At 41.2% G+C, this 25,431-nt stretch overlaps 1 protein-coding gene across 3 annotated transcripts in view; it reads left to right on the top strand.

Annotated features, from left to right (window-relative positions):
* The window catches only part of Sel1l (SEL1L adaptor subunit of SYVN1 ubiquitin ligase), a 44,457-nt gene extending 24,489 nt beyond the window's left edge, over nucleotides 1–19,968 (top strand). For all 3 annotated transcript variants that reach the window (XM_021657509.2, XM_021657503.2, XM_021657495.2), the window contains 13 exons: nucleotides 18–99; nucleotides 422–576; nucleotides 1,949–2,005; nucleotides 5,577–5,645; nucleotides 7,457–7,534; nucleotides 8,457–8,519; nucleotides 9,588–9,675; nucleotides 9,990–10,138; nucleotides 10,808–10,973; nucleotides 11,261–11,335; nucleotides 12,529–12,701; nucleotides 14,600–14,728; nucleotides 15,833–19,968. In XM_021657509.2, coding sequence (XP_021513184.1) covers nucleotides 18–99; nucleotides 422–576; nucleotides 1,949–2,005; nucleotides 5,577–5,645; nucleotides 7,457–7,534; nucleotides 8,457–8,519; nucleotides 9,588–9,675; nucleotides 9,990–10,138; nucleotides 10,808–10,973; nucleotides 11,261–11,335; nucleotides 12,529–12,701; nucleotides 14,600–14,728; nucleotides 15,833–16,042 — 1,494 coding nt within the window. In that variant the 3' untranslated portion in view covers nucleotides 16,043–19,968. The remainder of the gene's footprint in view (nucleotides 1–17; nucleotides 100–421; nucleotides 577–1,948; nucleotides 2,006–5,576; nucleotides 5,646–7,456; nucleotides 7,535–8,456; nucleotides 8,520–9,587; nucleotides 9,676–9,989; nucleotides 10,139–10,807; nucleotides 10,974–11,260; nucleotides 11,336–12,528; nucleotides 12,702–14,599; nucleotides 14,729–15,832) is intronic.
* The last annotated feature ends 5,463 nt before the right edge of the window (nucleotides 19,969–25,431 follow it).

Here is a 25,431-nt window from a genome sequence, read left to right as displayed (position 1 = left end):
TCCAAGCTGTCTTACAGGGCTACCGCTACTGGGCTGGCATAGGAGTTCTCCAGAGCTGTGAGTCGGCACTGACGCATTATCGTCTTGTTGCTAATCATGGTACCTATTTTATTTTTCTCTTTCACCCTACAGGGGAAAAAAATTGCAATTAATTTTAAGTGTATATATTTTGGTTGTAGTAGTTCAAATACTGCAAATGACTCCTTTAAGTGGACTTAACCTTTTAACTCCTTTTTTTAATCAAGGAAGACATTCCTTTTGCATTTTATCCTTAAACATTTTGTAGTGGAAGTCTCATTTATTAATGTATTATTATGCTGCCACCTGTAGACCCCATTAGCACCGTGTCTAATCTGCTTGCACAGTTGTGGACCTGCCCCTCTGACTTTATCTCACAGTCTTATTTGTCCCTCCCTATCAGTCGCTAGTGATATCTCCCTAACTGGAGGCTCTGTAGTCCAGAGAATACGGCTGCCCGATGAAGTGGAAAACCCAGGGATGAACAGTGGGATGCTGGAAGAAGATTTGATTCAGTATTACCAGTTCCTAGCTGAGAAGGGTGATGTTCAAGCACAGGTGCGTGTCAGCATCAGGGAATTTCTTACGTCAGTGTCTACTTAATCTGGGAGGGAAGGGCAAGCACCCACATCTGTAAGTAACATTGTCTTTGCTCTGAGTGATTATTAGCTGTGGTTTAGAATCACCAGTGTGTCCTTTAGGAACCCAGTATCCCACACTCTCAACACCTTTTTTCTATTAAAATCGCAGCTACTTGGGATATATAGAAATAAGTAATTGGTACTAACAATAATTTTAAGGCTCACAGAAGGGAGTCTTAAGTTAAAACTATAATGAATAGTAGATTTGAACGTTATTCGTGGAAGTTAGACTACAACTATCTTGTCCGTTGTAAAAGTCAATTCTTTCACATTGGGGTATATTTTGGTTTAAATGTTTTCTTTCACTTCTGTTTATCTTGCTTTTCTACCTTCCCTTTCCTTTGCTCTCTTGACCTTGTTCTTGGTGCTTGCTCTTGTTGCCTCACCTCTCTCCAAACACAAGACAATGAGGCCTTCTTTGTGCGACCTCACGATTGACACTCAGCTCTGCCCCTTGAGTCTAGTGGATGAGCGTGTACTGTTCCCAGACAACATGGAGCCCTTACAATATGCTTAGCATGGTTTAATTCTACATGGCTTTAAACCTCACAACAGTTTTATTTTATATGGCACATATTAGTTTAAATATATTCATACTTGTCTTTCCTTTTGTTTTTATTTCTAAGCTTCTCAGATAATTATCTTTGTTGGTTTAAGAGCATCCTTTAGTATTTACTTTAGAGCATGTTCACTGAATTCAGCGTAAATTGTCTAAAAGCCTTTTAGGGAGCCAGGGCAATGGCCTGGTAGATAAAAGTATTTGCTGTACAGGTATAGCGACCAGAGTTCATGTGCCTACAACCCACATAAACGCTAAGTGAGTGTGGCCTGCAGGTCTAACACTCAGAAAGCAGAGACAAGCTTTTCAGAGCAAGCTGTCTGGCTAGGGTGGCCTTACTGGGGATCTGTGGGTTGAGTTGAGAGAGCTGGCCTCAGAATAAGATGGAGAGCAGTGAGGACGAACCATGACATTAACCTTGGGCCTCCACCTCCATGTACTTGTACCTGACACATGAACATGCATTCACTCACAAACACTGCATACACACGCAAAAGAATGCTGTTTATTTTAGAAGAATTCTGTTTATTTTAAAGCATGCCTTTTTCGCTCTTGGCAATTTTAAGATAACTGAAGCAGTGTAAATACTCAGGATTAAAGATTAGACTTCTAGTCTTTTGATTAATGAGCAGAGCTTTTTTACAGCCAACTGTTGGTCTGACTCTTTTTTGCATGCCAGATGCTCACATTCACTTTTGTATCGTTTTTGTTTGTTGTTTTTGCCTTCCAGGTTGGTCTAGGACAGCTGCACCTACATGGAGGGCGTGGAGTAGAGCAGAATCACCAGGTAACCACCGTGTTGTAGGATTTTGCTCACATTGTAGCAAAAACATGTTGCTGTGTGTGTATTCTTAGCTACTCAGGCTCATTAGACACTGCCACAGGTGAGCTTTTAAGACCTACCTGATGGCTCATAAACACATCAACAGTCCTCAGAAGGGCCAGAAAGATTTCATTACTTTTAGTGTGTGTATGTGTGTCTATGTATGTCTGTTTCTGTATGCTCTCTCTGTTCAGGTGCCATTGCAGGGGCTGGAAAAGAATATCATATAACTTGGATCTGGAGTTACAGGTGGTTGTGAGCCACCAGATCTGAGTGCTGAAAACTGTACCCAGGTCCTGTGGAAGACTGCAGCATGTGCTCTTAACTGCTGAACCATCTTTACAGCCCCAGATTTTACTACTCTTAAACTTGGGTCGTATTACTTCCCCAAACACACATATATATCTTGATTTTTTTTTGTTGTTGTTGTTAAATATGTAATAGAACTAGGTCTTGGACACCTTTGGGGTCTGGAGAGATGGTTCAGCATTTAAGAGGACTTGCTGTTCTTTCAGATAACCTTAGTTCTGTTCTCAGAAACCATGTCCACAGTTTACAACTTCCTATACCTGCAGTTCCAGGGGATCTGACTTTCTTCAGGCCCCTGTAGCTGCCTACACTTAAGCATACATACTCACCCTCAGGCACACACACACACACACACACACACACACACACACACACACACTTGATTAAAAATTAATTTTCAAAAAACAAAAAGGATGCCGTATAAAAAGACACCTTTTAAAGAATATAGAGCTGAGGAAACTATTATTTATTAGAAATCAGGAGCATACAACTATTCAAGTCTGACCTACAGCTACTCACCAAGTTTTATCTGCTTTCTGTCCTAAATCTGACTCATCTATTTCCTTTTCTCCATTATCAGCACCTGTCACTTCTGTGACTCATCTGCCACCTGCAGCTTTTGAGTATCGATCTGTTTCCAGAACCCCAGCACCCAGTCCTATGGTTCACTTAAAATTTTTCAGTGTTCTGTGGGTTCAGTAGCTTAAAGATTTGCCCTTTAACATGACCTGCAAGGTCTCATAGCAGAGTTTGTACCTCTCTGTCCCTTTGCTGTCTCAGTCACGGGCACACAGAATTTTCTAAGGTCTTTGAACCTATTGTGAGTCTCTCTTTCTCATGACTTCAAGTGATCTCAACCCCCGCTTCTGTGGTGACCATCACCCCAGCTGCTTTGCTCATCTTGTAATTCCCACCTCCAGAACTCAACACCCACCTGTAATGTCTCCCTCAAGGCCTGTCCCCAGAGGTTATATATGACAAAGGATGCCTGAAAATATGTGTTCTTTCTGATCCTTGTCCAAGGTAGATTAATTTGTTCCATAACTTAAGTTATTTTCCTGGATAGAGCCTAATTAGTCTCAAGAGAGCACAGTCACATCTTGTTTACTTTATTCCAGCCCTCAGCAGAACCTAGCACATAGTAACTTCTCAAGAAGTATTTATCAAACTCTAATTTTTCTATCTATAGTAGAGTTAACTATACTAAGTAAAGTTATTTCATGTACTGTAGCCTTTCAACTTTAAGATTTAAATTGACACTTAGCACTGATGCCAGACTCTTGTGGGTTTTCTTTATTTGGGCAGCTTTGACAGCTAATGTTGTCTTTTGCTCACCAAAATGTATGCTGTACACTGCTACGTAACAAAAATAATGAGAGAGTGGTATTCTGAGAGAGTTTGCCCAGAGCTCTTGCATAGCAAGAACTGGGAATGTCCTTGTGCTCTATGCTGCTAACCTATAAAGTGGCTGCACAATGGAAGGTTATTTCCACCAGCTCCACAATAAAAAGAAAAAGTTTTCCCAGCACATGGTGTCATTAAATCAACAAACATTGCAATTCCTACTATGTGCCAGTCACTGCCAGGTTTTCAAAATACAGCACTGAGTGGAAAGCTTTAGTCATGTTCTTGCTGGAGTTTCAAGTTCAGTGAATATTAGGTACCTTTTAAATAGCTACATCAGCAGATACAAGCATTTAAATTTGCAGTTGCGGTTTCAAAGCAGAATTAGTGGGTATAATTAAGTAGGGGAAGGGAGCAACCAATTGACAGGAAAGACTCCTTCTAGGGGAAAAAGGGTGACATTGACACTGGAGTAGAGCCATTCCATGGCAAAAGGAACAGTATGTACATAGGCCCTGGGGCATAAGGGAGCATGGCTGACATGCCCATAGTGCTGACATCATGAGATATAATGTAATTCTGAGACTGTCAGCACTTGCTTGTGTCAGCCTAGCCTCTGCATTTCAAGGCACTCTTAGAGCCAGCACGCTCAGATTTGAAAATGTTGACATTTGCTGCCATGTGGAGAATGAATTAGTAGAAACCCAAAATACAATTCAAGTAGTGAAAGAACAGAATATTCCAGAGGCTCATCTGAGCGAAAATGTGTGGACTAGAACTATGGTACAGGTACCGTAAACTTTATTTAGTTCAGAGCTTGAAAATACAAATATAGAAGTTGCCATCATCTAGACGATATGTGAAGCCGTGGAATTGATAAGGCTGCCTAGAGAATGTAAAGTGAAAATGGGGTCATCAGTTGAAGAACTTTACTGTAAAGGTGGCTGTAGATGGTGCAGGTACAGACAGGTTTAAGGAAACCAGGAAAGGGTGGCATGTGAGCCAAGCTAAAAGTGTTTCCAAAGGAGTGAGGCCGACTGCATCAGATGCTTCAGAGAGGTGGAGTGGGTGGGAGACTCTTACTGATGATGAGCAGGTATCGGCAGCTTAAAGAGCCCCCTTTCTGAAGTGGTTGGTGGAAGCCAGTCAAGGTAGTAGAACGGAGACTTCTGTAGTGGACTCACTGGGGAAGCTACACTGTGAATGAAGTAGCTAATTGGGATCAGACCCATTGAAGAGAAGCTGAAACTAAAGAAAAGATGCATTTTTGTATTTCTTGGTATGTTTTTTAATAACAGGAGAATGCACTTGATTGAAAAAGATTAGGAAGAGAAGAGATTAAACCATCAAGGGAGACAAGGAGTAACCAGTGGCATAAGACCTTTTAACACAAGTGAGCTACGGTAGCACTGAGTTGAGAGAGGTGCCAGTGAATGTTGGCCAAAAGCAGTGCTTAGTTATGTGACTTTAAATACAGCCAAGAACTTTTCTCTCACTAATACAAAAGGAGATTGTATTTCAGAATATGCCCCATGCCTTGTGAATGCCCTCTTAGATTTGTTTGTTTGTTTTGTTTTGTTTTTCTTTCTCACGGGTACCGATAGTAAAGTAGACAAGTGAATTTGAGCTGCTTGACGTTTACTTACTTTTCCTGTAAATAAGATATCTTAATCTGTAAAGTTTAGGGAATACCAGACTTTTCTTTGTGGTTATAAAACTGCTACATATACACAATTCTCTTTGAAATCCAGATGGATATTCTTGTTTTGGAAGCAACTTTAATATAGCAAAAGAGAAAAATTTTTTCTAGTGTTCCTGAACTAAGTGTTTTGGTTGAAACAGATTCTGCTAAAAATAATTATTCTTATAAATTCTCTTTCAGAGAGCGTTTGACTACTTCAACTTAGCAGCAAATGCTGGCAATTCGCATGCCATGGCCTTCCTGGGAAAGGTACTGTACACCCCGCAGCTATGTTATGTAACAGCAAAATAAAATTTGCAGTGCAAGTGTAGCATGGCCTGTCATAAGGTAAATGCCGTGTAAAGCATGTTCTCAGACAACTTAGTCATAGTGTAACATTTCCTCCTAAGTGTAGTCATTGTCTGAGCTCCCAATATTGTATCTGTTATGTGCAGTGATGAGAGCTATAATGTGCGGTACATGGGGTTCTACTAAGAATGACAGTTGTGTGTTACTTTTCATGCTGGAGTGAGAGAGCTGTGAGCATTTGTCTGCAGATATTTTCATTGTCTTATATGAGAGCTGTGATCACCTCTCAGGGTAGTCTTTGTGTAGCGCAGGAAAGCATTTGTATATAAAAACTAATGAATAGATTCTGTGTGAGGGAAGAATGCCAATTTCATCATTTTTAACATTAATACAGTGTAAACGATATTGTTCATCTATAAGCAAATCATGAAGTAAGGAAGTTCAGATGAATTCCAAGGATTTTACAGAGAGAAAAGTCTCATCCGGACTTACCACATAATCCCAGCTAGCTAACCAGGAGCTGGAACATGGCTTGCAAGCCTTCCAGCGTCATAGCGTGGATTGTGTGGTATTGATGCTGTGGTGGTGAGCATATCAGCTGTCCACACCATAACACAGGAATCTTTTTCCTTCATGTGTTTTTGTTAGGATCTTAAAATCTTTTTGTTCCCAGCATTTTTACTTTTTTCCTAATTACTAATTAATCCTATGTCTAAAAGCAACTTTAGTGTTGTTTTCTAGTATATATTCCCTTAGTATGTATGTGGATGAGAAGCAATGCTGGCCATTTGGTTTCCTTTCTTCTTAGGTTTTACCTGATCCTGTAATTCATTAGTATTTATACCTTGTTTAATAATTTTAGTTACTTGTAAGTTTTGTGTATGTACCCACAGGTAATATGTAGGTGTGCATACACATGTGTGTGCCTATGTAGAGAGACCAGAAAACAGCCTAAAGTATCATCCACCTTATTTTTTGAGATAGGATTCTCATTGACCTGGAGCTTAACAAGTAGGCCAGGTGAAATCCCCTGGGGTCTGCCTTCCTCTCCTCGCAGGCAAGGACTGAAGGGAATGCAGTCCTACCCCGCTTCTTTGTACTTGAGCTTTGGGATTCTGTCTTAGGCCCACATGCATGTATCTGGCGTTTTACCAGATGAGCCATCTCCCCAACCCAATTTTTAGTTATCTGTTAACCCCAGCTGCACCATTTACCCCATTTGGGGGGCAGCTTGGTAGAAGAAAGGGCAAAGTAGACTTTGTGAGTCGGCAGAAAGCTTGTACTGATGGGTTCAGTTATCTGGTCTCAACCTAATTATTAGGCTCCTGACTGTCCTGGGTTCAAGTTTCTTTTCCTGGCCTGGTGAGATGGCTCAGCAGACAAAGACAATACCCAGGACCCAGACTGTACGTGGAGAGGAACACGTTGTCCTCTGACCTCCACACGTGCACCGTGTTACATGCATGCCCGCCCGCAAGCACATAGACACAGCAAATGTAATTTTCAAATGTGTGAAGATTTCTAAGGCAGCCATTAACCTGCTTCATATATTCAAATCCATGCCTAAGTCATATATTTAGTAGACTACCAAATACTTAAAAATGTGTAAATGTTTACCAATAAAAGTTTGCCTTAAATTCTATACTTTCCTGTGAAGATTTCTAAACTTTATGGGATAATTTCATGAGAACTAATGAAAATGAGATGAAAAAGGAAAAAACTGTATCTGGAAAAAGGGTGCCAACTCTATGAAATGGGGGTCTATTTTCCAGATGTATTCTGAAGGAAGTGATATTGTACCTCAGAGTAACGAGACAGCACTTCACTACTTTAAGAAAGCCGCTGACATGGTAAGACTTCCTGGCTCGGTGTTGACCTTTGTGCTGTGTTACTAGTATTTAATGAGTGGACCGTATTGCAGGATTAATCATAACCAACTCATTCTCTGAGTTATTGAAAGTGTGTATATATCTGATGAGTTGACCAGGAAAGCTTGTCCACTAAGAGCAGCTTCTGTTTAGGAACTAGGTGGGTGACTGTTAGTGTAAAGTGTTAAGCTTCCATAATCTAGTTCTATTGATAACCATGATATAGAATTAGGCTTTTTTTGACTCAGCAAGAAAAAATGCATATAGGGTACTTAAAGCCCTGTATGGTTCCCATGTGTTCACTGACCTGTTTCCAACTGCTGGATCACAGTCTTACTTGAGTGTTTTCTTGAGGGATGCTCTGACACATTTTTTAAGATGTCATGTGTTTTTGTGAGTTGGGTGAATTCTAGAATTTTGTGTTCTATATCTCAAAATGCTTTGCTCTGTGTCACCACATTAATCTTAAGTATCATTACCTCCTGGTTGCATTGTTGCTTTTAATACATGACTGTTGACTCTGCCCATAACATTGTCCTTCCTTCTTTCTTCGGCAGGAAGTTACCAAGTTACCAATGCATAAATACGCAGATGCTTTTTAATTTTGGTGAAATGTTAGTCACACTTGTGTCATAAATTGGTGGTAATGATGGTCATAAGTCAGCTCACAAGACTTGACCTTAAAGGCATTTAATGTTTTAATCTTTGAAAGCAAATTATTGACAGCCCTCTAGTGTCTAAAAGTCAAGTTATATTTAATCTAAATGGAGAGGAAAAGTTTGTCTTTAATTGGAAACTAATTAAAACATACTTCACTATTCTTCATATTATTTCTTCTGCAGTCATTTACCCTCCCGTGTTTTAATGAGCTCTCATCACTGTTGTCTGATTCTCTGGTTTACAGGGCAACCCAGTGGGACAGAGTGGACTTGGAATGGCCTACCTCTATGGAAGAGGAGTTCAAGTTGTAAGTGTGCAGTGTGGCTTGCTGAGCTTAGGAAGTAGTCAGCCGTTGCAGACGGGCGGGAGGTATTCCTTGACATTCAACCTGATGGACCCATCCCATTGCCACAGCAAGAGCCCTTTTCCTCTATCTCTGAGTTGGCTTGTTCGTGCCTCACACATACCTCATCTAACTGTCCTTTTAGGCCAGCTCCATCTCTGGGACCATCTGAGGATAGAGTTGTCTCTCATTGTTCATGTCTGCTTTCTACACACCGTACTCTTCCCATTTCTCCAGGACTTTCTTCCTTGCCCGCTTCTTTACTCAAGCCTAAGAAAGCATTCAAGTCTCTTCCATTTAGGAGGGAGAAGCTTTCCCTTCTGCCCTTTGCTCCTTCTAGCTTCTGCCTCTCTTCTCTCCAGTCCTTCGCTGAAAGCCAAGTGCCTCCAAAGAATGAACCTTAGTAAGCTACTTTAGTTCTTAGTTGTCAGGTTTCTGTCTTACATCCAGACCACCAGTAACCTCCTAAATGTCAGCCTTGTGTAGTGATATTAGACCAAGCAACATATATTTTTGTGTCTAAAACTAAGAACTGGTTTAAAAATCTTATTTATGGTTATTTTCTAACATAAAAGACAGTGATACTTTTGCCTTCTGGTCATTATGATACCAAAATTCAGATAGTGTATTTCAGTTTTTTTCTATGGTTACATAGACCTTTGGGATCTAAAACCTTAGCATCTTGTAATATACACAGGAAGGGAACAGATAAGAGAAAATAATATTACAGTATAAAGAGATTTTCTTAATTCCTACTCTACTGTTCTATTTGTGTTTATGCTTTCTAAGAACAAACAAATTATTTCACAAACTCTTATTTGCTTTTCTTCATAATATAAGACCCTAACTCTCCTGTGACCTGAAGCACTATGGGGGTATTGTTTTGGGTTTACTTTTTTTAATCAGAAGATGGTCCCTTTAAAATGGTTTCTTAAGAATATGTATACTTTGTCTATACAGAGAATGACTTTCTGTACTTCCATATGTATCAGTCTTTTGTGCTTTCTTACTGTTTGACATCTTACTCTACAGAATTATGACCTGGCACTCAAGTACTTCCAGAAAGCTGCTGAACAAGGCTGGGTGGATGGGCAGCTGCAGCTTGGCTCTATGTACTATAGTAGGTATCATCAGAGTTAATGATGGATGTAACAGTCTAAACTGCTTTCCACTAGATGGCACTAGGATAAAGAAATGGGAGAGTCATTTTTGGTGATTTAATAGTCTACCAACTCAGTTACTTATGCTTCTTGTTTCTCATTATCCTTTATATTAATCTAAATTAATATGTTAATCTGCATTGGTGAGATTGACATGTTTTACTGAGTAAGAATTCTGCCTTCTACTAGTTTATCCCTCAAATAAAGTTTCTCTGTTCTTAACTAAATCTTAACTGCTCACCCCTCATTGGTTTTTGTTTTGTGTTTCTTTCAGATGGTATTGGAGTCAAGAGAGACTATAAACAGGCCTTGAAATATTTTAATTTAGCTTCTCAAGGAGGCCATATTTTGGCTTTCTATAACCTAGCACAGATGCATGCCAGCGGCACAGGTGTGATGCGTTCCTGTCACACTGCAGTAGAGGTGAGGACTTTTCAGCAGCATGTATGTAGGAAATGGGTTTACCTGCTAGAAAGGCCTTCCCTTTTCATTCTAGTTCCCTTGGCCTGGTGGTGGAAGCTGACTCACTTCACTAGCATTGATACACTACAGGAATTAATTGGAGAGCTGTGCATACTGTTGCTTACCTGTTTGTTCCTAAGAAGCAATGGCACGGGCCATCCACAGCATCTGTATCTCTTCCAGAGTAGACGCATAGTATCAAAATAAAGAGTACATTGAAGGTGGTGTACAAAGGTCAAGGCTAGCATTTCCTAATTGGGACCACTTCTCTTTAGCTTTCATACCTATCATTGGAGGGACCCTGACAAAGGCTTAGCACCATTTGGAAATCTTTCTTTGCTTTCTTTAGTGTCCTCACTTGTCAAATGGGGTTGTTAATAGGACTCACCTCATGAGCAGCTCCTCGGGCAGGAGAATATGCCAGTATCTGCAGTACACATACATCACTAGAAGAACAGCCCTGGCCACAGTAAATAGGATGTAGGTTGCTGTTATTTTTGCAGTGTGTTTGCCTCTAAACAGTAAGGACAGCCAGCTGCCAGCAAGTCACCGAACAAACTGAATAATCACTCATAGCCAAGATACAAAGGCTGTTTCCAGCACATACATGTCATTTTTCTCTTTGCACAGTTGTTTAAGAACGTGTGTGAGCGAGGCCGCTGGTCAGAGAGGCTTATGACTGCCTACAATAGCTATAAAGACGGAGACTACAATGCTGCCGTGATCCAGTACCTTCTGCTGGCTGAACAGGGTTATGAAGTGGCACAGAGCAATGCAGCCTTCATCCTCGACCAGAGTAAGGTCCACTTGAGTCCTAGCGAAGCTTATCCTCATTCAGGAAGAGATTTTCAAAATGAAATGAGTACAAAACTGCCCTTTCTCCACCCCAAGTCCCCAAACCAGTCTCAGTATTTGGCTGACTAAAACCTCCAGGAAGTAGTGTCATCCTGAATCAGTGCTTTCCTTTGAATCCAGAATATTTTTCTAATGTTTATTTACTTTCCATACTAGCTTAATTTAGTATTTACTATGTTCCACTGTAGCTTACAAGTGAAAACACTTGACTTCTTGTCTTTCCTGTAGGGGAAGCCACCATTGTAGGTGAGAATGAAACTTACCCCAGAGCTTTGCTGCACTGGAATAGGGCCGCCTCTCAAGGTGAGTGGCTAATTGTCAGGACAAGAGTCTTGCCAGGGATCCTCCCTGTATTGATTTGTACCTCTCATGAACATCATCAGACACTATTGCTTATCTTACTTGGAATCAGTCTTCATTCCTAGGTCAATAGTTAAATTGCCAGTCCTCGATTAAATGCTTTTTATCACCATTAGGTTTTTAGCTTTAGGCCAGTGGATTGTATAAACTAAGAATTGACGAATAGAATGCTAGCATGAAGAGGAAAAGAACTTTTTTTTTTTATCCCAATTGTAGCCCCCTCCCTTAACTCCTCCTGGTCCCACTTTTCCCTCCTTCTCCTCCCCTGTCTCCTTATTTGTAGTCCACTGAAAGGGGGAGTTCTCCTCCCCTACCATCTGACCCTAGTATATCAAGTCTCATCAAGACTGCCTGGATCCTCTTCTTCTGTGGCCTGACAAAGCCACATTGCCAAGGGAAAGTGATCACAGAGCAGACAACCGAGTTCATGACAGAGGCAGTCCCTGCTCCCCTTACTTGGGAACCCACATGGTGACTGAGCTGCCTATCGGCTGTATCTGAGCAGGGGGTCTAGGCCCTCTCCATGCATGGTTCCTGGTTGGTACACCAGTCTCTGCAGGAGCCCCTGTGATCAGAATTTTTTAGCTTTGTTAGTCTTCTTGTGGGGCTCCTGACCCCTCTGCATTTATAGAGGGTCCTCTGAAAGGCTGCCTGCAACAGGGGATCAAAGCAGATGCTGAGACTAACAGCCAATCTTTGGGCAGAGTGCAAGGAGTCTTATGGAAGAAGGGAAAGATAGAAAGACATGGAGAAGAACTCTTAACCTTCCTCATGCTTTTTTCTTTAACATTTTTCTCACATACTCCTCTCCACACTAGCCCTCTCCTTCTCCAGTTCTGCACAGGGCTCAAGCATGTTAGGTTAAAATGACATGATAAATGAAGCATGGTCATTGGAAGGATGACATTAGTGAAACCCTCCTGGCCTGACCTCTGTGACTATTATATGCATTCTGCAGAAGAAATAATGAGTACTCTAAATGCTTGTTGGCTTTAGAACTTGGCTGAGGGAACCAATGAAATTTTTTCTACTACAAATGAAAATTCATTTTTATAAAAGCACATTTTAAAAATAAGTTTGATTTGTTTTAAGCACACCTCATTTATCAGCAGTTCTGCATTTAATTTTTGTTTCAGGTTATACTGTGGCTAGAATTAAACTTGGAGACTACCATTTCTATGGATTTGGCACTGATGTGGATTACGAGACTGCATTTATTCATTACCGCCTGGCTTCTGAGCAACAACACAGCGCCCAAGCCATGTTTAACCTGGGGTACATGCATGAGAAGGGCCTTGGCATTAAACAGGTGAGCGTGACGTCAAAGCTCGCACTTGAGTAGCATTACTAAGACAAGGGGAGATTGCCTTCACTAGAATGAAAACAGTGCTGTTGGAATTCTGTCCGACTTTGGGCCACAGAATAAGAACTGGGTCTTTGGTATGTCAGAGGACTGTCCTTACATCTCATTTTGAGCACACTCATGAATATGAGCACTGCTGTATTTTGGGTAGCGCTGCCCTGTGGAAAACCTCCTGTTTCAGGAACTATATCCATGTTCAGTCAGTGCCATTGCTTTTGAATCATTTTGAAATGAATTAAATTCTTTCCTATTGATGAACTTTTTTCTTCCTAATGAAGAAAAATGATCTTTACCTTCCTAATGAAATCTAATTTTCTTTGGAATGGTTTTAGGTTTTTGTCTATCTACCACAAAAGAATTCTGAGAAAGTATTACTACTTGTACACTTTGAAATAAACACTTTGATAAAAGAGTATTCCAGTAGGGTACTGGGGTTCAGCTTTTGAGAATAAGTAGCTGGATACAAAACTCACAGTAATTCCCACAGCTTGGCATGACCTTAAAAGGCATCATAGTCATCTTTTCTATTTTTTTCCTACTTCGTAAATGAAGTAAACACTACTTCTACAAGCTAATCGGTACAGCGCCTACTGTAATCCAACAAAGGTAGAGGCAAGAGGATCAGGTCAAGGTTTTTCCCAACTACCCAGCTAATTCAAGGCCTGTCTGGGCTAAATGAGGCCCTGTCTCAAAACAACAGCAACAACAGAACTCAGCCCAACACCAAGTAAATTGCTACCAAAATATGAAGATTGATGATGATTGGAAAATATAAGTCAGGATGTGGTTTGATATTGCTTAATAGCCTGTTAAATCATACACATCACAAAGTCTCTGGTAGGATATCAAGTTGGATTCAATGTCTTAAAAGACTCAGTTGTAAAAAAATGTTTAGATTATATATTTATAATTGGATACTAACCATATTCTTACTGTTAATTAAAAGTGCTTTTCTTTTTAACAAATGACATATTTGAGGGCTGAGAATAAGGACTAACTGAAAATAATTCCTTCTATTTAAATCTGTGTATGGAGGCGGTAATTTTTGGTGTTCCACCTTCTTTTCCTGTGTGTCATTCTGTCTTAAAAGTTTGGTATTCTTCAGAACATCCATCATCCTGGCCTGCCATTCTGAATTCTGAGCCCTCCATCCTGAGACAGAATTGGTTATGACTGGGGGCATCCATTTCAGAAACAGGTATATTAGCACTGTGGTAGTTTGTGATAGCACAGGAGCCTCCTCTGAAAACAGCATAACAAGACACTGGGATCTCTGAGGCTGTCCCACCCCAGAAAATAAACTGAGAAAGGACTTGGTCTGTCAGGCTGGAGCCCCCCATTGCAGAGACAGGTTACCATGCCCACAGGCTTGCCCCAGCCACTTCTGTCTTAGGAAAACACATAGTATAAGTTGAGAAATCCCAAAATGCTTCTCTAGGACAGGACCAGCTTCAGATTCTTGAATGTCCTACCCCTGTATGAACTAAACCAGAGCTGCTTACACTGTTTTTAAGTAAAAGATTAGCTTCAAACCTAGAGGCTTTCCCTTGTAATCTCCAGGTCATTAATATCATGTGTTAGATGTTTAGCTGAACCTAGTGTGTCTGCACATAAAATCTGATGTTACACTGGAGGAAATAAGTTACATTTTCCAACTCCTGATTTTAAATTATTTAACTAGGTAATTAAAGAAATTTTACCCAGATAAAGTTTGGGGTTTTTCTTTAAGTAATGGACATTAATTTTAAGTAGAATCTTGAAAGGTAAGACAAATTTTTCTGAAACACAAAATAAATACTTTTCATAGATTTTGACAAGAATTAGTTTTGTTTTCTGCACTCTAGGATATTCACCTTGCCAAGCGCTTTTATGACATGGCAGCCGAAGCTAGCCCAGATGCACAAGTACCTGTGTTCCTTGCACTCTGCAAATTAGGTGTCGTCTATTTCTTACAGTACATACGGGAAGCAAATGTAAGTGAGCTGTGTGTCTTGGTTAAAAACTACAAATTATGTCATTTTCTAAGGCTTAGAGGTTAAAAGCTGGGAGCACAGGCTCTCTGTTTCCTCACAGTAAAGTGTAAATGAACCCATCAGGTGGGGTGAGCTGTGCACTAGGCAGTCAACCCAATTTTCAAGTGGCATTTCTCAGTGTTCTTTGCACAAAAGCACTTGTCATTGATTCCGGTTAATTTCGGGTTTAGGCAAAACAGAGACTTAACTGGTGACACTTTAAAACAGTAATAAACGTTAAGTCAGACAAGTACCTGGCAGCAACTCAAACCAATGCCCTAAGAAGAAAAAGCTGGAGAGGAAGCCTGAGAGCTGATTGTTCCAATAGTGCAACAGACGTTAACCATGCCCACAGAGCTTCTTGTCTCATGTAGCCTGGACTGCTGAGATGGCCTGTCTAAAAATGAATGATTAGAAAGTCAGACGGATGAAAAAGACACAAAGTCCCCCAGGAAACATTGTCATTGCCTATAAGTTTTTTTCTTGAAAATCTAACCGCTGTGCCTACAAATATGTATTACAGGAGCTTTTGGGGCATAATTTTGCAAAATCTCATAGACTAAGAATATAACTTGCAAGTTCAAACTTATAGGTTATAAGAAATAGTTATAGGTTATAAGAAATAGTGTGCATTTTACTTAAAATATAACCAAAAAGAGGCGTTTGTTCAGAGAATGGATACCTGGTCCTGTTGTCTTTAGTTACATGGGAAAAGCAGAGCTGTTCAGCTGGCCTGCTGTCACTGTGGACAACTTAGAGTTATTCCAGGACTTAGATGGTTTTGGAGTTTCTTTTATTGTCGCAGGGATCCTTTCAAATATCTACTATGAGAAATAGCTGGAAATTGCTGCGTTATATTTCTGATGGAGAGTGGTTAGACATCTGATGTGGTCAGCTGTTAGGAAACAGTAGCTAAGTTCTTGAGACACACCATTCTGGGCTTCAGTTAAAGAAGGGTTTAAGTGTCCTAAATGTTCTTAAAGGGCCCATGCTTATCTCTAATAACTACTTTCAGAGTTCTTTCACTGACATTGAAGTGATAATGCTTTTTATGTTCTCATTAAGATTCGAGATCTCTTCGCGCAACTGGATATGGACCAGCTTTTGGGACCTGAGTGGGACCTTTACCTCATGACCATCATTGCACTGCTTTTGGGTACAGTCATAGCTTACAGGCAGAGACAGCACCAGGACATGCCAGTACCCAGGCCCCCAGGGCCACGGCCAGCCCCTCCCCAGCAGGAAGGACCACCAGAGCAGCAGCCACCGCAGTAGCAGCCACACACCCACTGGGTCCCTGACCACTAGGGAGCTGCTTGCTGAACACTTGCATTTGATGTAGGGCTCTAGACGGTGGCCGCCGTCTGGAAGAGGCATGAGGAAGTGTTGAATCCCAGAAGCTGCTTAGAACCTGCTGCCTTCCTTTTCAGGGACGAGTAGCTCTCACCGGAGCTACGGTGAATGTTTGTTTCAGTGCCATAAGGAATGACAACTCTCAGTGGCTTTCCTCTTTTTCCTCTTTTTCTCTTTCTTCTGGAAACATACACAAGATACTCAAGTCATGTCTACTGTAGCCATCTGTTTTCCTGAGAGAGTCCTTTTGTCATCCTGTCAATGTGCGTGAGTTCTTGCATCAATATCTTAAGGTCCTAAGCATTGACAACCTGGGAAAACCCAGTTAGTTGCAAGTTTAACCGCAAAAACATGCTTACGTCTGAGACTAGAACTTGCCTTGGCCTTGAAGTCAGAAACAAAACAAGCCAAGCAGGACGTCTTCAGGGTGTTTGGGAAGTGCAGTGACTGGTAAAGTTTGCCAGTCTACATACGAGTACATATATTTGGCACTTTGTATTTTGAAAGGGATTATTGAGAGGTTTCCTGTACTGGTGACTGTGACACTTCATAGCAAACTTCTCTTCCTCAAAGACTGAAAGGCTTTACTAAAGAATTTTTTGTGCACTTCATTTCCTTGGAATAGAAGTAAAACTCAGTGAACTGACTCCTTGCACTCACATATGAATTTGCCCGAACTACTCAGTATGATTTGCTTGTTTGTTTGAGTATACAGAGTAGTCCAGAAGCCAGAGGATGGACTAAGTGGCGAAATCAGAAAACAGTCTTACCCAACTTGAGGTGAGATCTGAGATGCACCTACAGGTTGATGCATTGGTTCCCAGGATTCGTTTTACTTTGCATTTCTTACTGCACAGAGAACAGATAACCCCCCAAAGTCTTCAACTATAAAATTCTGTTGCCAAGATATGGCAGGCAGAAATACTAACACTCAAATAATTGAGGATGGGTTAGACCCAGTGCATGGCAGAAACCAAGGCCTGGGTGTACTGTTTTGTGGTAGCCTTCTATTACAACAGTTTTTTGTGCCTGAAGAAAGTCAGACACTTACTTAGCTGTCAGACATCACCCTTCTGCTGTAAGCTTTAGGAAATTACAGCTGTTACACTTCAGCATCACTTGCTTAAATAAGATAACAAAAAACAACAGAAATTTAGAGCTTCACGTAAGGAGCCATATGAAAGAATAAAGGCCGGAACTGAATGTGTAGTTTCTGTAGTCCTCAGATGGTAGTATTCAGCAGCCAGCACCCAATAGCTAGCTCACACCAGCCTGTGCATAGTCACCTTTACACTGTGTTCCATCATCCCTGTCTGCAATGAAACTTGAGTTTTCATCCCTTGTGGAGTTTGTAAAGCCTTGGGTTTGAATGTTGGGATTGTAATCAGAACTCAATTTTGTTCATCTGTAATGAACATGAAGACTTTAAATGTGAAGTGGTGTACCTTTGTGTGTGCTTACAGTATTATGGAAAACCTGGTAAGCAAACTTTTCTCCCAGATATTTGCTTCCAAATTTGAAGAGGTGGCCACATAAAAAGCTGATCTTTGAGAGGCAGCAAGTGTTCCTCTCAAAAATGTAATGTTGCTTTGGGCAGCACCTGTAAATAGTAAGGCTTATTCTGTGTTCTTGCTTGAAGATTAGATTGTGAGTGGTACAGTAAATAGGGGCCTTCATTGCTGCCTCTTCTCCCAGCCCAGTAAGTATCATCCACGGCAGCCAAGCTCTTCATGTAGAAGGCACTGTTTTAAATTATTTAGAGGAAATGCATACGATGGTATATACCTTAGCCCCAAACCATTGGGGGACAGAGGGAGGAGGATCACTGTAGACCAGGACTTTAAGACCAGCTTACACAGCAAAACAAGACCTAGTCTAAAAATCAATGAAAATTTGGGCAACTCTAAGATGCCTACGGCTTCTATGGTTTTCCTGTACCATCCACCTAACGGCTCCCTGGACAGCAGCATTTTTGTGTCCATCTTTCCTTCCCACAGAGAGTACTCGGAGAAAGTATTTCTTAAATTAGCATACACTACCTACAGCTGGATGGGACAATATGTTCTCTATGTAGCAGACTCAACCCTTGCAGTCTTTTTTACTGCCACTACTGTAGATGCCCTTCCCTCGGCTTGTTAGCATCTGCTCTTTCCAGCCTAGGTTGTTGGCTCCCAGGAATCTGGATAGCATGTTTAAAATAATTCAGTTCTTACGGCTTCTTTCAAAGGTGGTGTCAAAATGCTTTGCTCCTGTTCTCTACTGTTCATGGGACATGGTACCAAAGCAAATAGGAATTGGGTTTGGTGTTTCTCTTAAAAATAATGCACATACTTACTAATGGCATCCATTTGAATAAAGTGGCAATAAAGCTAGTTAATGTCAATGACATTAAGCCAACTCCGGGATTCAGGAGTTTTAGCATTAGGATTTAGATTTACCAGATAGAGTGTGGCTTCCTTGCTCCCTGTAGGCCATCCCTACTGCTGCCTTTGGTGGTCTGTCTTGCAGCCTACAAAGGCTCTCTGTTCGCCTCTGTCCTCCTGTGCTTCTACCCCTTTGGGTAGCCAACTATTTCAGAGTCTCAAGACCACGAGTTTTTCTTCTGTGGTGTTTTACAAGGGTGGAGTTTTTGTTTTTGAAGTTTTTGTTTCTGATTTGTGGGTTTTCTTGGTTACAAGCTAATAGCATAGAAAAATAAAAAGTCAATCAAAGGCTTTTTTTTTTTTTTTTTTTCAAAATTCATTAACACCTAAACCAGGTTAATGTAAAAGTGTAAGTCCTAAATCTTGATATTCCTGAAGGTTTGTTATTCTTCTGAAGGTAAGTTCTGAACATTTTACTACTTGCCTGTCATGTCTCTACATGGAGAAGCACTAGAGGCCTCCAGAGATCTGGTGACAAGCCCATGGCAGTGTGTCCTATTTTGCTTTTGTTTGACTGGTTGCTTGGGTTTTCTCTCCCTTGTCTGCTACTCATGTTTGCTCTGTAGTGCTTAGGAACATGAGGGCTCCAAATGCAGACCTCAACTCCTCGTGTGTGACATTTGCACCAGTGTCTAATTACATTTGAGAAAGTTTCCTTTCCAGGGGTTTGGAATAACACCTCACATGTGCATTTCAAAACAAGATGCTTCCTGTGACCCGCCTTCCCTGCCAGGAAAAGCAGGCTAGTAGTTACTTTAGCAACTGGTATTTGAAAGTGATTCTAAAGTGTATTATGCAATATTATGACCTAGAGATATGCAAGAAATAACCAGAGCAAAAGAAAACTGTTTTGTGCAAGAGAAATATTTTCATCAGTTATTGCTCAGATAGGAGAGAAAATATTCCGGGGTGCTGTAATTTCTGGTTTTTAAATGGGTAATGTTGTTTGAAAAGAAGCTAAGTAAGTGTCTCCACCCACTAGGGATTTCAAGAAAATTTGAAATAACCCCTTATACCAATGATTTGTATCTTAAAGAGACTGTTTACACATTTAAAAAAAAAAACAATATTGTGTGCATAAGAAGGGTCGTTTGGTTATGTGCAGGGAGCCATTCAGATGCTCTGTCTTTACTATTTATTGACGAACAATCTGACACTATTCCTCTTTATTTAAATAACAATGTTGATATGATCAAAGTATGACCACTATAAATATTGAGGGAAGTTTTTAGAGCATAAGCTGGCATTGTAGAGGAACACCATACTAGACGTTTTGTAAATTTATTTTGTATTTAATGGAATGCAGTATAAAGGCTGGTGAAGTGTATTATAATTGTGTAAACAAATCCTGTTAATAGAGAGATGTACAGATTCGTTTTGTACTGTATCTTGAAACTTGTGAAATAAAGATCCCACCTCTGGTTATCTCTTTGTGTGCCATGCCCAAAGGCCTTTCCATTCACTTTTAACCTGGAAGGGTCAACCTCTAGTGAACCTTTTTTGAAATTCAGAAACAAAATTCTAGAATACAGTCCTCTGCGGAAATTGGAATCTGCCTTTCATGTTTAGCATCTGTGAGTCAGATTCCCATGAATTAATTGAACATTGTCCTGGGGAGAATATGAATTTTCCAAGAAGTGATAACTATTTGTGGACTCTCTGGCGCTTAACCTCAATCTGCCAGAGATGTCTGGAGTAAGCACACCTCTGTTTAGACTGATTATAACTTGCCAACGTGTGTGTGCATGTTCACCCCTGGGTTTTAAGAGGGCTTGCAGAGACACAGATACAGCACAGGAAAGCCTGTTTAAAATACGGTCTAAGAGGAGAGGGACAAAAACATTAGCCGAGAGTGTGCTCTACACAGGGTCCTAGCTCGTGGCTAAGGGTCTGTCAGTGGGAGAGAGCTTGCCATCCTCAGGAAAACAAGCAAGCTTGTAGAGAGCTGTAGGTTTGTCCCTCAGCACCCTAGCAGGCGACTCAGAGGAAATGAAAGCAAAACGGTCCAGCTTAGCACATAAGATCCTTGGGTAAGAAGTCTGGATAATACAGACTGCCACATGTTAATAAACGGATCTCAATTGTTACTCCAAAGAACACAGCTACCCGAGATGGCTAGAAAAGTGATGCTAGCGACATCCAAGCAGTCTGCCAGCTCAGCCGGGAAATCAGGTAAGGAGGCTGTCACAGCTCCTCCCCTAACTTCCAAGGTGGACAAAACAGACCTTCCTAAGGCTAAGTTGTGGTCCTCTGGATTAATTTTATTGAAATATAACAATATTAAAAGGCTAAGTGTAAGTTACATTGAATATACCACCTTGGAAGTCTGCTGATGCTGAGCTGTGGAGTTGAGAGTTTGCCCAACCGTATTTCCCAGGCTTGCCATAGCCTTGTCCACTGCTCTTCTGAGCAGTGCATGAACTACATTCAATTTTAAAAATAGAAACCATTTCTGTAGTAGAAACTGGGAAAAAAAAAAGGCAGAAAGGAACATTGTTATTGTTATTTTTTTATTTTTCACAAATATAAGAAGTAAAAGAAAAATTCTTCAGAACCCAGGAGTCCAAGAGGACATGTTCCTGGACCAACTACAACTTAACAAGTTGGCAGATTAAATATAAGTGGATCCTGAAAATGCTACCAAACTGGTAATACTTTGTTAATGTTTCATTTTGGACAAAACAGACCTTCCTAAGGCTAAGTTGTGGTTCTCTGGATTAATTTTATTGAAATATAACAATATTAAAAGGCTAAGTGTGATAATGCACACCTTAAATCACTGCCCTCAGAGACAGATCTGAGTTCAAGGCCAGCCTGATCTACACAGCAAGTTTCAGGACAGCCAGGGATACAAGGAGAGACTCTGCCTCAAAAAAAATAAATAAATGAAAGAACGAAGAAAAACATATATAACATGGTGTTGATGCCAAAGTCTATACTAAGTTTTGTATTTTTTAAATGCAGGCTTTCTCATGTGAATTACGTAGCATGTGGTCAGGTAGTTACCTCAACTTTGAACATCCATGCTGCTCACAGCTCAACCCCGTCTCTATTTTTTCCTTCTCTCTGCCTCCCAATAGAACTAGCCTCTCATTAAGAAGGATTTTTCCTAAGTCTTATAAGTACTGGGAGAGCCACATAGCCCAAGACTCTGAACTTGGAAAATGAAGGTGTCACTGTTTTACATGATTCAGTATTTCAGTGTGAATAGAAACCATTCTTGGAAGCCAACCTATTTTGAGCTGTGCAAATGCAGCTGTGAGTTTCAGAATTTACCCATCTGGGTTTCCTGCTTCCCGGCACACATATCACCACCCCAGCCCCCGCCCATGGCCTTGCCTATTCTGTACTTTTCCTAACAAAACTGGATGCATTGGGTGCTTTGTTCTAATGTATACACACGAATATATACAGCCTTCTAGCTGGCTTTGTCGTTTTTATCTCAGAGAACAGTTGTTCCGGCATTCTGCACATATACTATTTATTTTCTTTCGCTTACTATTTGAACAGTGTTGTTTGGTAACATCTTACACAGTACATGCAAATTTCCGTCTTACAGAAACGATTGAAACTAGCACCCTATTTCCCTATAACCCCATTTTGGCATAAACTGAACTAAATGGAACTATCCAGGGTGGAGCTACAAACAGCTGCTTCTGTTCAGTTGAAGAGGTCCACGCTTTGATTAGTTAGTATCTATTTCATCACCCACTTGAGACTTAAAAGTAATTAAACCATCATAATAGGACTGACATTTTGTATACTTGGGTTGGCCAAACCAAGGAAGAATCTTGTAGGTGTCACCAGATACGACATGGTAAGTTATGGTCAGGACATGTTTGCCTTAGAATACGGAGACAAAGGAAATGCCAAAAGCAGGAAGAAGACCCCGGCATTGACTGCAGAACAGCTGGTTGCTACCTTCGGCCTGTTAGCTTCATTAAGCAGTTTTTTCACTGTCACCCTTCTGAACCACTGAGAGATCTGTGAGGGAGGGATGAGACACAACCCCCATGGCCTCCAGTTGGGTTCCCATCTACTCCTCCCACCCGGTGCCAAGTGGCTTCATGCAGTGATTCTCAAGCTGGTAACAGAGCAGCCCTTTCTGGGGGTTGCCTAAGGCTGTCAGAAAACACAGGTATTTACGTTATGATTATTAACAGTGGTAAAATTACAATTAGGAAGGAGCAACAAAACTTGGGGTCACCACAACATGAGGAACTTAAAGAATCACAGCATTAGGGAGGTTGAGAACCAGCGGCTTAATGTAAAAGGCTAGTAGTCATACTGAATGACCCTCAAGTGTACAGAAAGGGAAGGAAGCCATGGTAAGGAGGAAGAGTTTGGGGGCAAATGACTAGATGGCCTTGGGCAAGCCACTCCACATGGATCTCACAGGCATCATGTGACTGGTGAGTTGGTGGGAGGATGCCGTTGAGAGACCTAAAATGCCAGAAGTGACTTCATGGCAGACACTAAAAAGGTTAGCCCCCAATAATAAACAAAGTCTCCCCTTGTGCTAAAAAGGTCAGTCTTAAAAGATTTTTAAGTTTTCCGTTTTGTCCATTCAGCAAGGCACTGAAATAAATTTGAAGATGAGTCTGTGTGAAAGAATAAATTGGAAATGGCTCTTGCCCTCCAAGAGGCATCTTCGCCACTGACTGAACACAAAGAAGCAGTGCTTTGCAGGCCTTGCTGAATCGTAAATACTCCATGATGCCAGTCTCATTGGCAACATTCTAACGGAGTAAGAAGCAGTCTTTTAAAAGGCTGAGCAACTTGGGATTACTCTCCTGCTGCTATTCATAACACTGAAATGCAAACGAAAGACATTCCTGGCTCTAAAACCTGAGTTCTTACACTATTGTGCTATGCCCTTAACGCACTGGGGTAAGATCTGTAATGGTTTTGGGGACAAGTCCAATGGGGAACAGGAAAGAGTAATGGCGAAAAGTGCAGCATCTGTCCCCTTCTGTGTCAACCTGTCCATACTGCATGCTCTTCTGTTTTTACCATGTGCTGTTAAAATTGTGTATCTAGTCACATGCTATGACTACAAGCATGACAGGCTTCTGGGGTTTTGTGAGGGTCACACATCTCTGCTCCACCATGTCTAGGGCTGGGTGAAATCACTTAAATGACTAAAGGAGCCTTGAGATCAGGACCTCCACCTCTTCCCCTATGACTGACACCTATGACTGAGACCAGAATAAACAAGGTACCTCGTACACTCACATGCTTGGAATCCTGGGCAAGCCTGACCAAAACATCTGGGGCCTGGCCAGTATCTCTCTATCTAGAGAGAAAGAATAGTCTCGAAGTAAACATCCCAACAGCTCAAGTGGAGAGAGCTGCAAGCCATTTTGGAATGCTGCCCAGCAGCCATATACTCACACTTAATAAGTTAGCATGCCCGTAAGCAATGTTTGACTTCTGGACAGCTTCTCTACAAGTAACTTCTGCTCTTCAAGGTGGGAATGCAAGAAGACCATGAATCAAACAGCAGCCCCTTCCTTAGGACTTCAACAGTGGCCTTCAGCAACTTCTCACGCCCAACCTGATTCCCTGGTACCAACTTCCAGGTGATTCTGATGGAACTGTCACCTGCCCAGTTTGTCTATAGATTTTGGATCATCGGATCCATTCTGAAAAATCTGATCTACTAAAAAGGATTAATGGAGCCAATGAATGTGGAGGTGTGGGGGAAGGGGTGTGTGTGTATATGTGTGTGTGTGTGTGTGTGTGTGTGTGTGTGTGTGTGTGTGCTCAGTGCCTGATGTGGCTGCTTCAGTTCTTCTGGCCTTTCTTTAAAGGCTTCGTGAGGCCTCTCTGCCCTTGGCTACTCTCCTCCTCCTGTATCTGCTTAGACTCCACTGGGTCCACATGAATTCGGGGCCATCTGTTATGCAGCCCTGTGTGTTACTTTGATAGCCCTTCTTATCATTGATTACAGTATTTGCCTGTCTTACTCTCTCAGCTTGTGAATCCCATGACAGGCACTAGTCTGTCTTATTCACCAGCATGGATCCAGAGCTTGGCCCAACATGCAAATCAATTTGTTTCATGTGTGAATTAGCAGATGGACGTTCCAGCAAAAAGAACACAGAGAAGGCTGGTCGCATCCAGAGTCTGCTCTTGGGAGAAAGTGGGGACATGCCAATGGACTTTTAACAGTTTGTATGAGACTTCCCTGAACTCTTTCCCAAGAAGGATAGAGATATCCCTCCCGAGAAACCAGCTTAGAAAGGGGGCAAGTAGTCCTCACCACTTGGAGGGAGGGCATGCAAAGAATCACACACACACACACGCACACACACACACACACACAGGGGCTGTGTTCTAGAAATAGAAATAGAAGGCTTTACATTCAATTCAGCCCAGTGAAGTGAGAACGCCCTTCCCAAATTAGAAAGGGGAAGCTCAGAATACTTAGAACATCACTGGAAAAAAACAACAACAAACAAACAACAAATAAACACCCTGCCCTCTTTAGCTCTGCTTGCCAATCCCATTCAATGTTAACCTGAGTGCTCATTACATCCAAGCCTGTGCCAAAAAGGCAACATAACCAGGGCTGATGGGGGTGTGAGTGCTACCAGGAGATGCTGCTGCCTTCACACAGATATATGCTAACTCACACAGGACAAGGCCCTTCTGCACATATCTTTCTTTACTCAGGAAGTCTGGGTATCGTAAAGATGAAAAACTTGCCTGAAATATAGGTAGGCCCTTTATTTTCTCAAAAGCGCTATCAAGTAGGTAAAATGCCATTAAAAACTAGCAAGTATTCAGTAACTACTGATCGCTAAAAATTATCTGGTTTGTTTGTTTGTTTGTTTGTTTGTTTGTCTTGAAGGATTCTGTGGCTACAGCAGTTACACAGCCGTC

This window comes from Meriones unguiculatus, chromosome 7 (assembly GCF_030254825.1).
Source record: "Meriones unguiculatus strain TT.TT164.6M chromosome 7, Bangor_MerUng_6.1, whole genome shotgun sequence".
NCBI classification, from domain to species: Eukaryota; Metazoa; Chordata; class Mammalia; order Rodentia; family Muridae; genus Meriones; species Meriones unguiculatus.
Note: the sequence above shows the minus strand (reverse complement) of the source record. Positions and strands in the feature narration are given on the sequence as shown.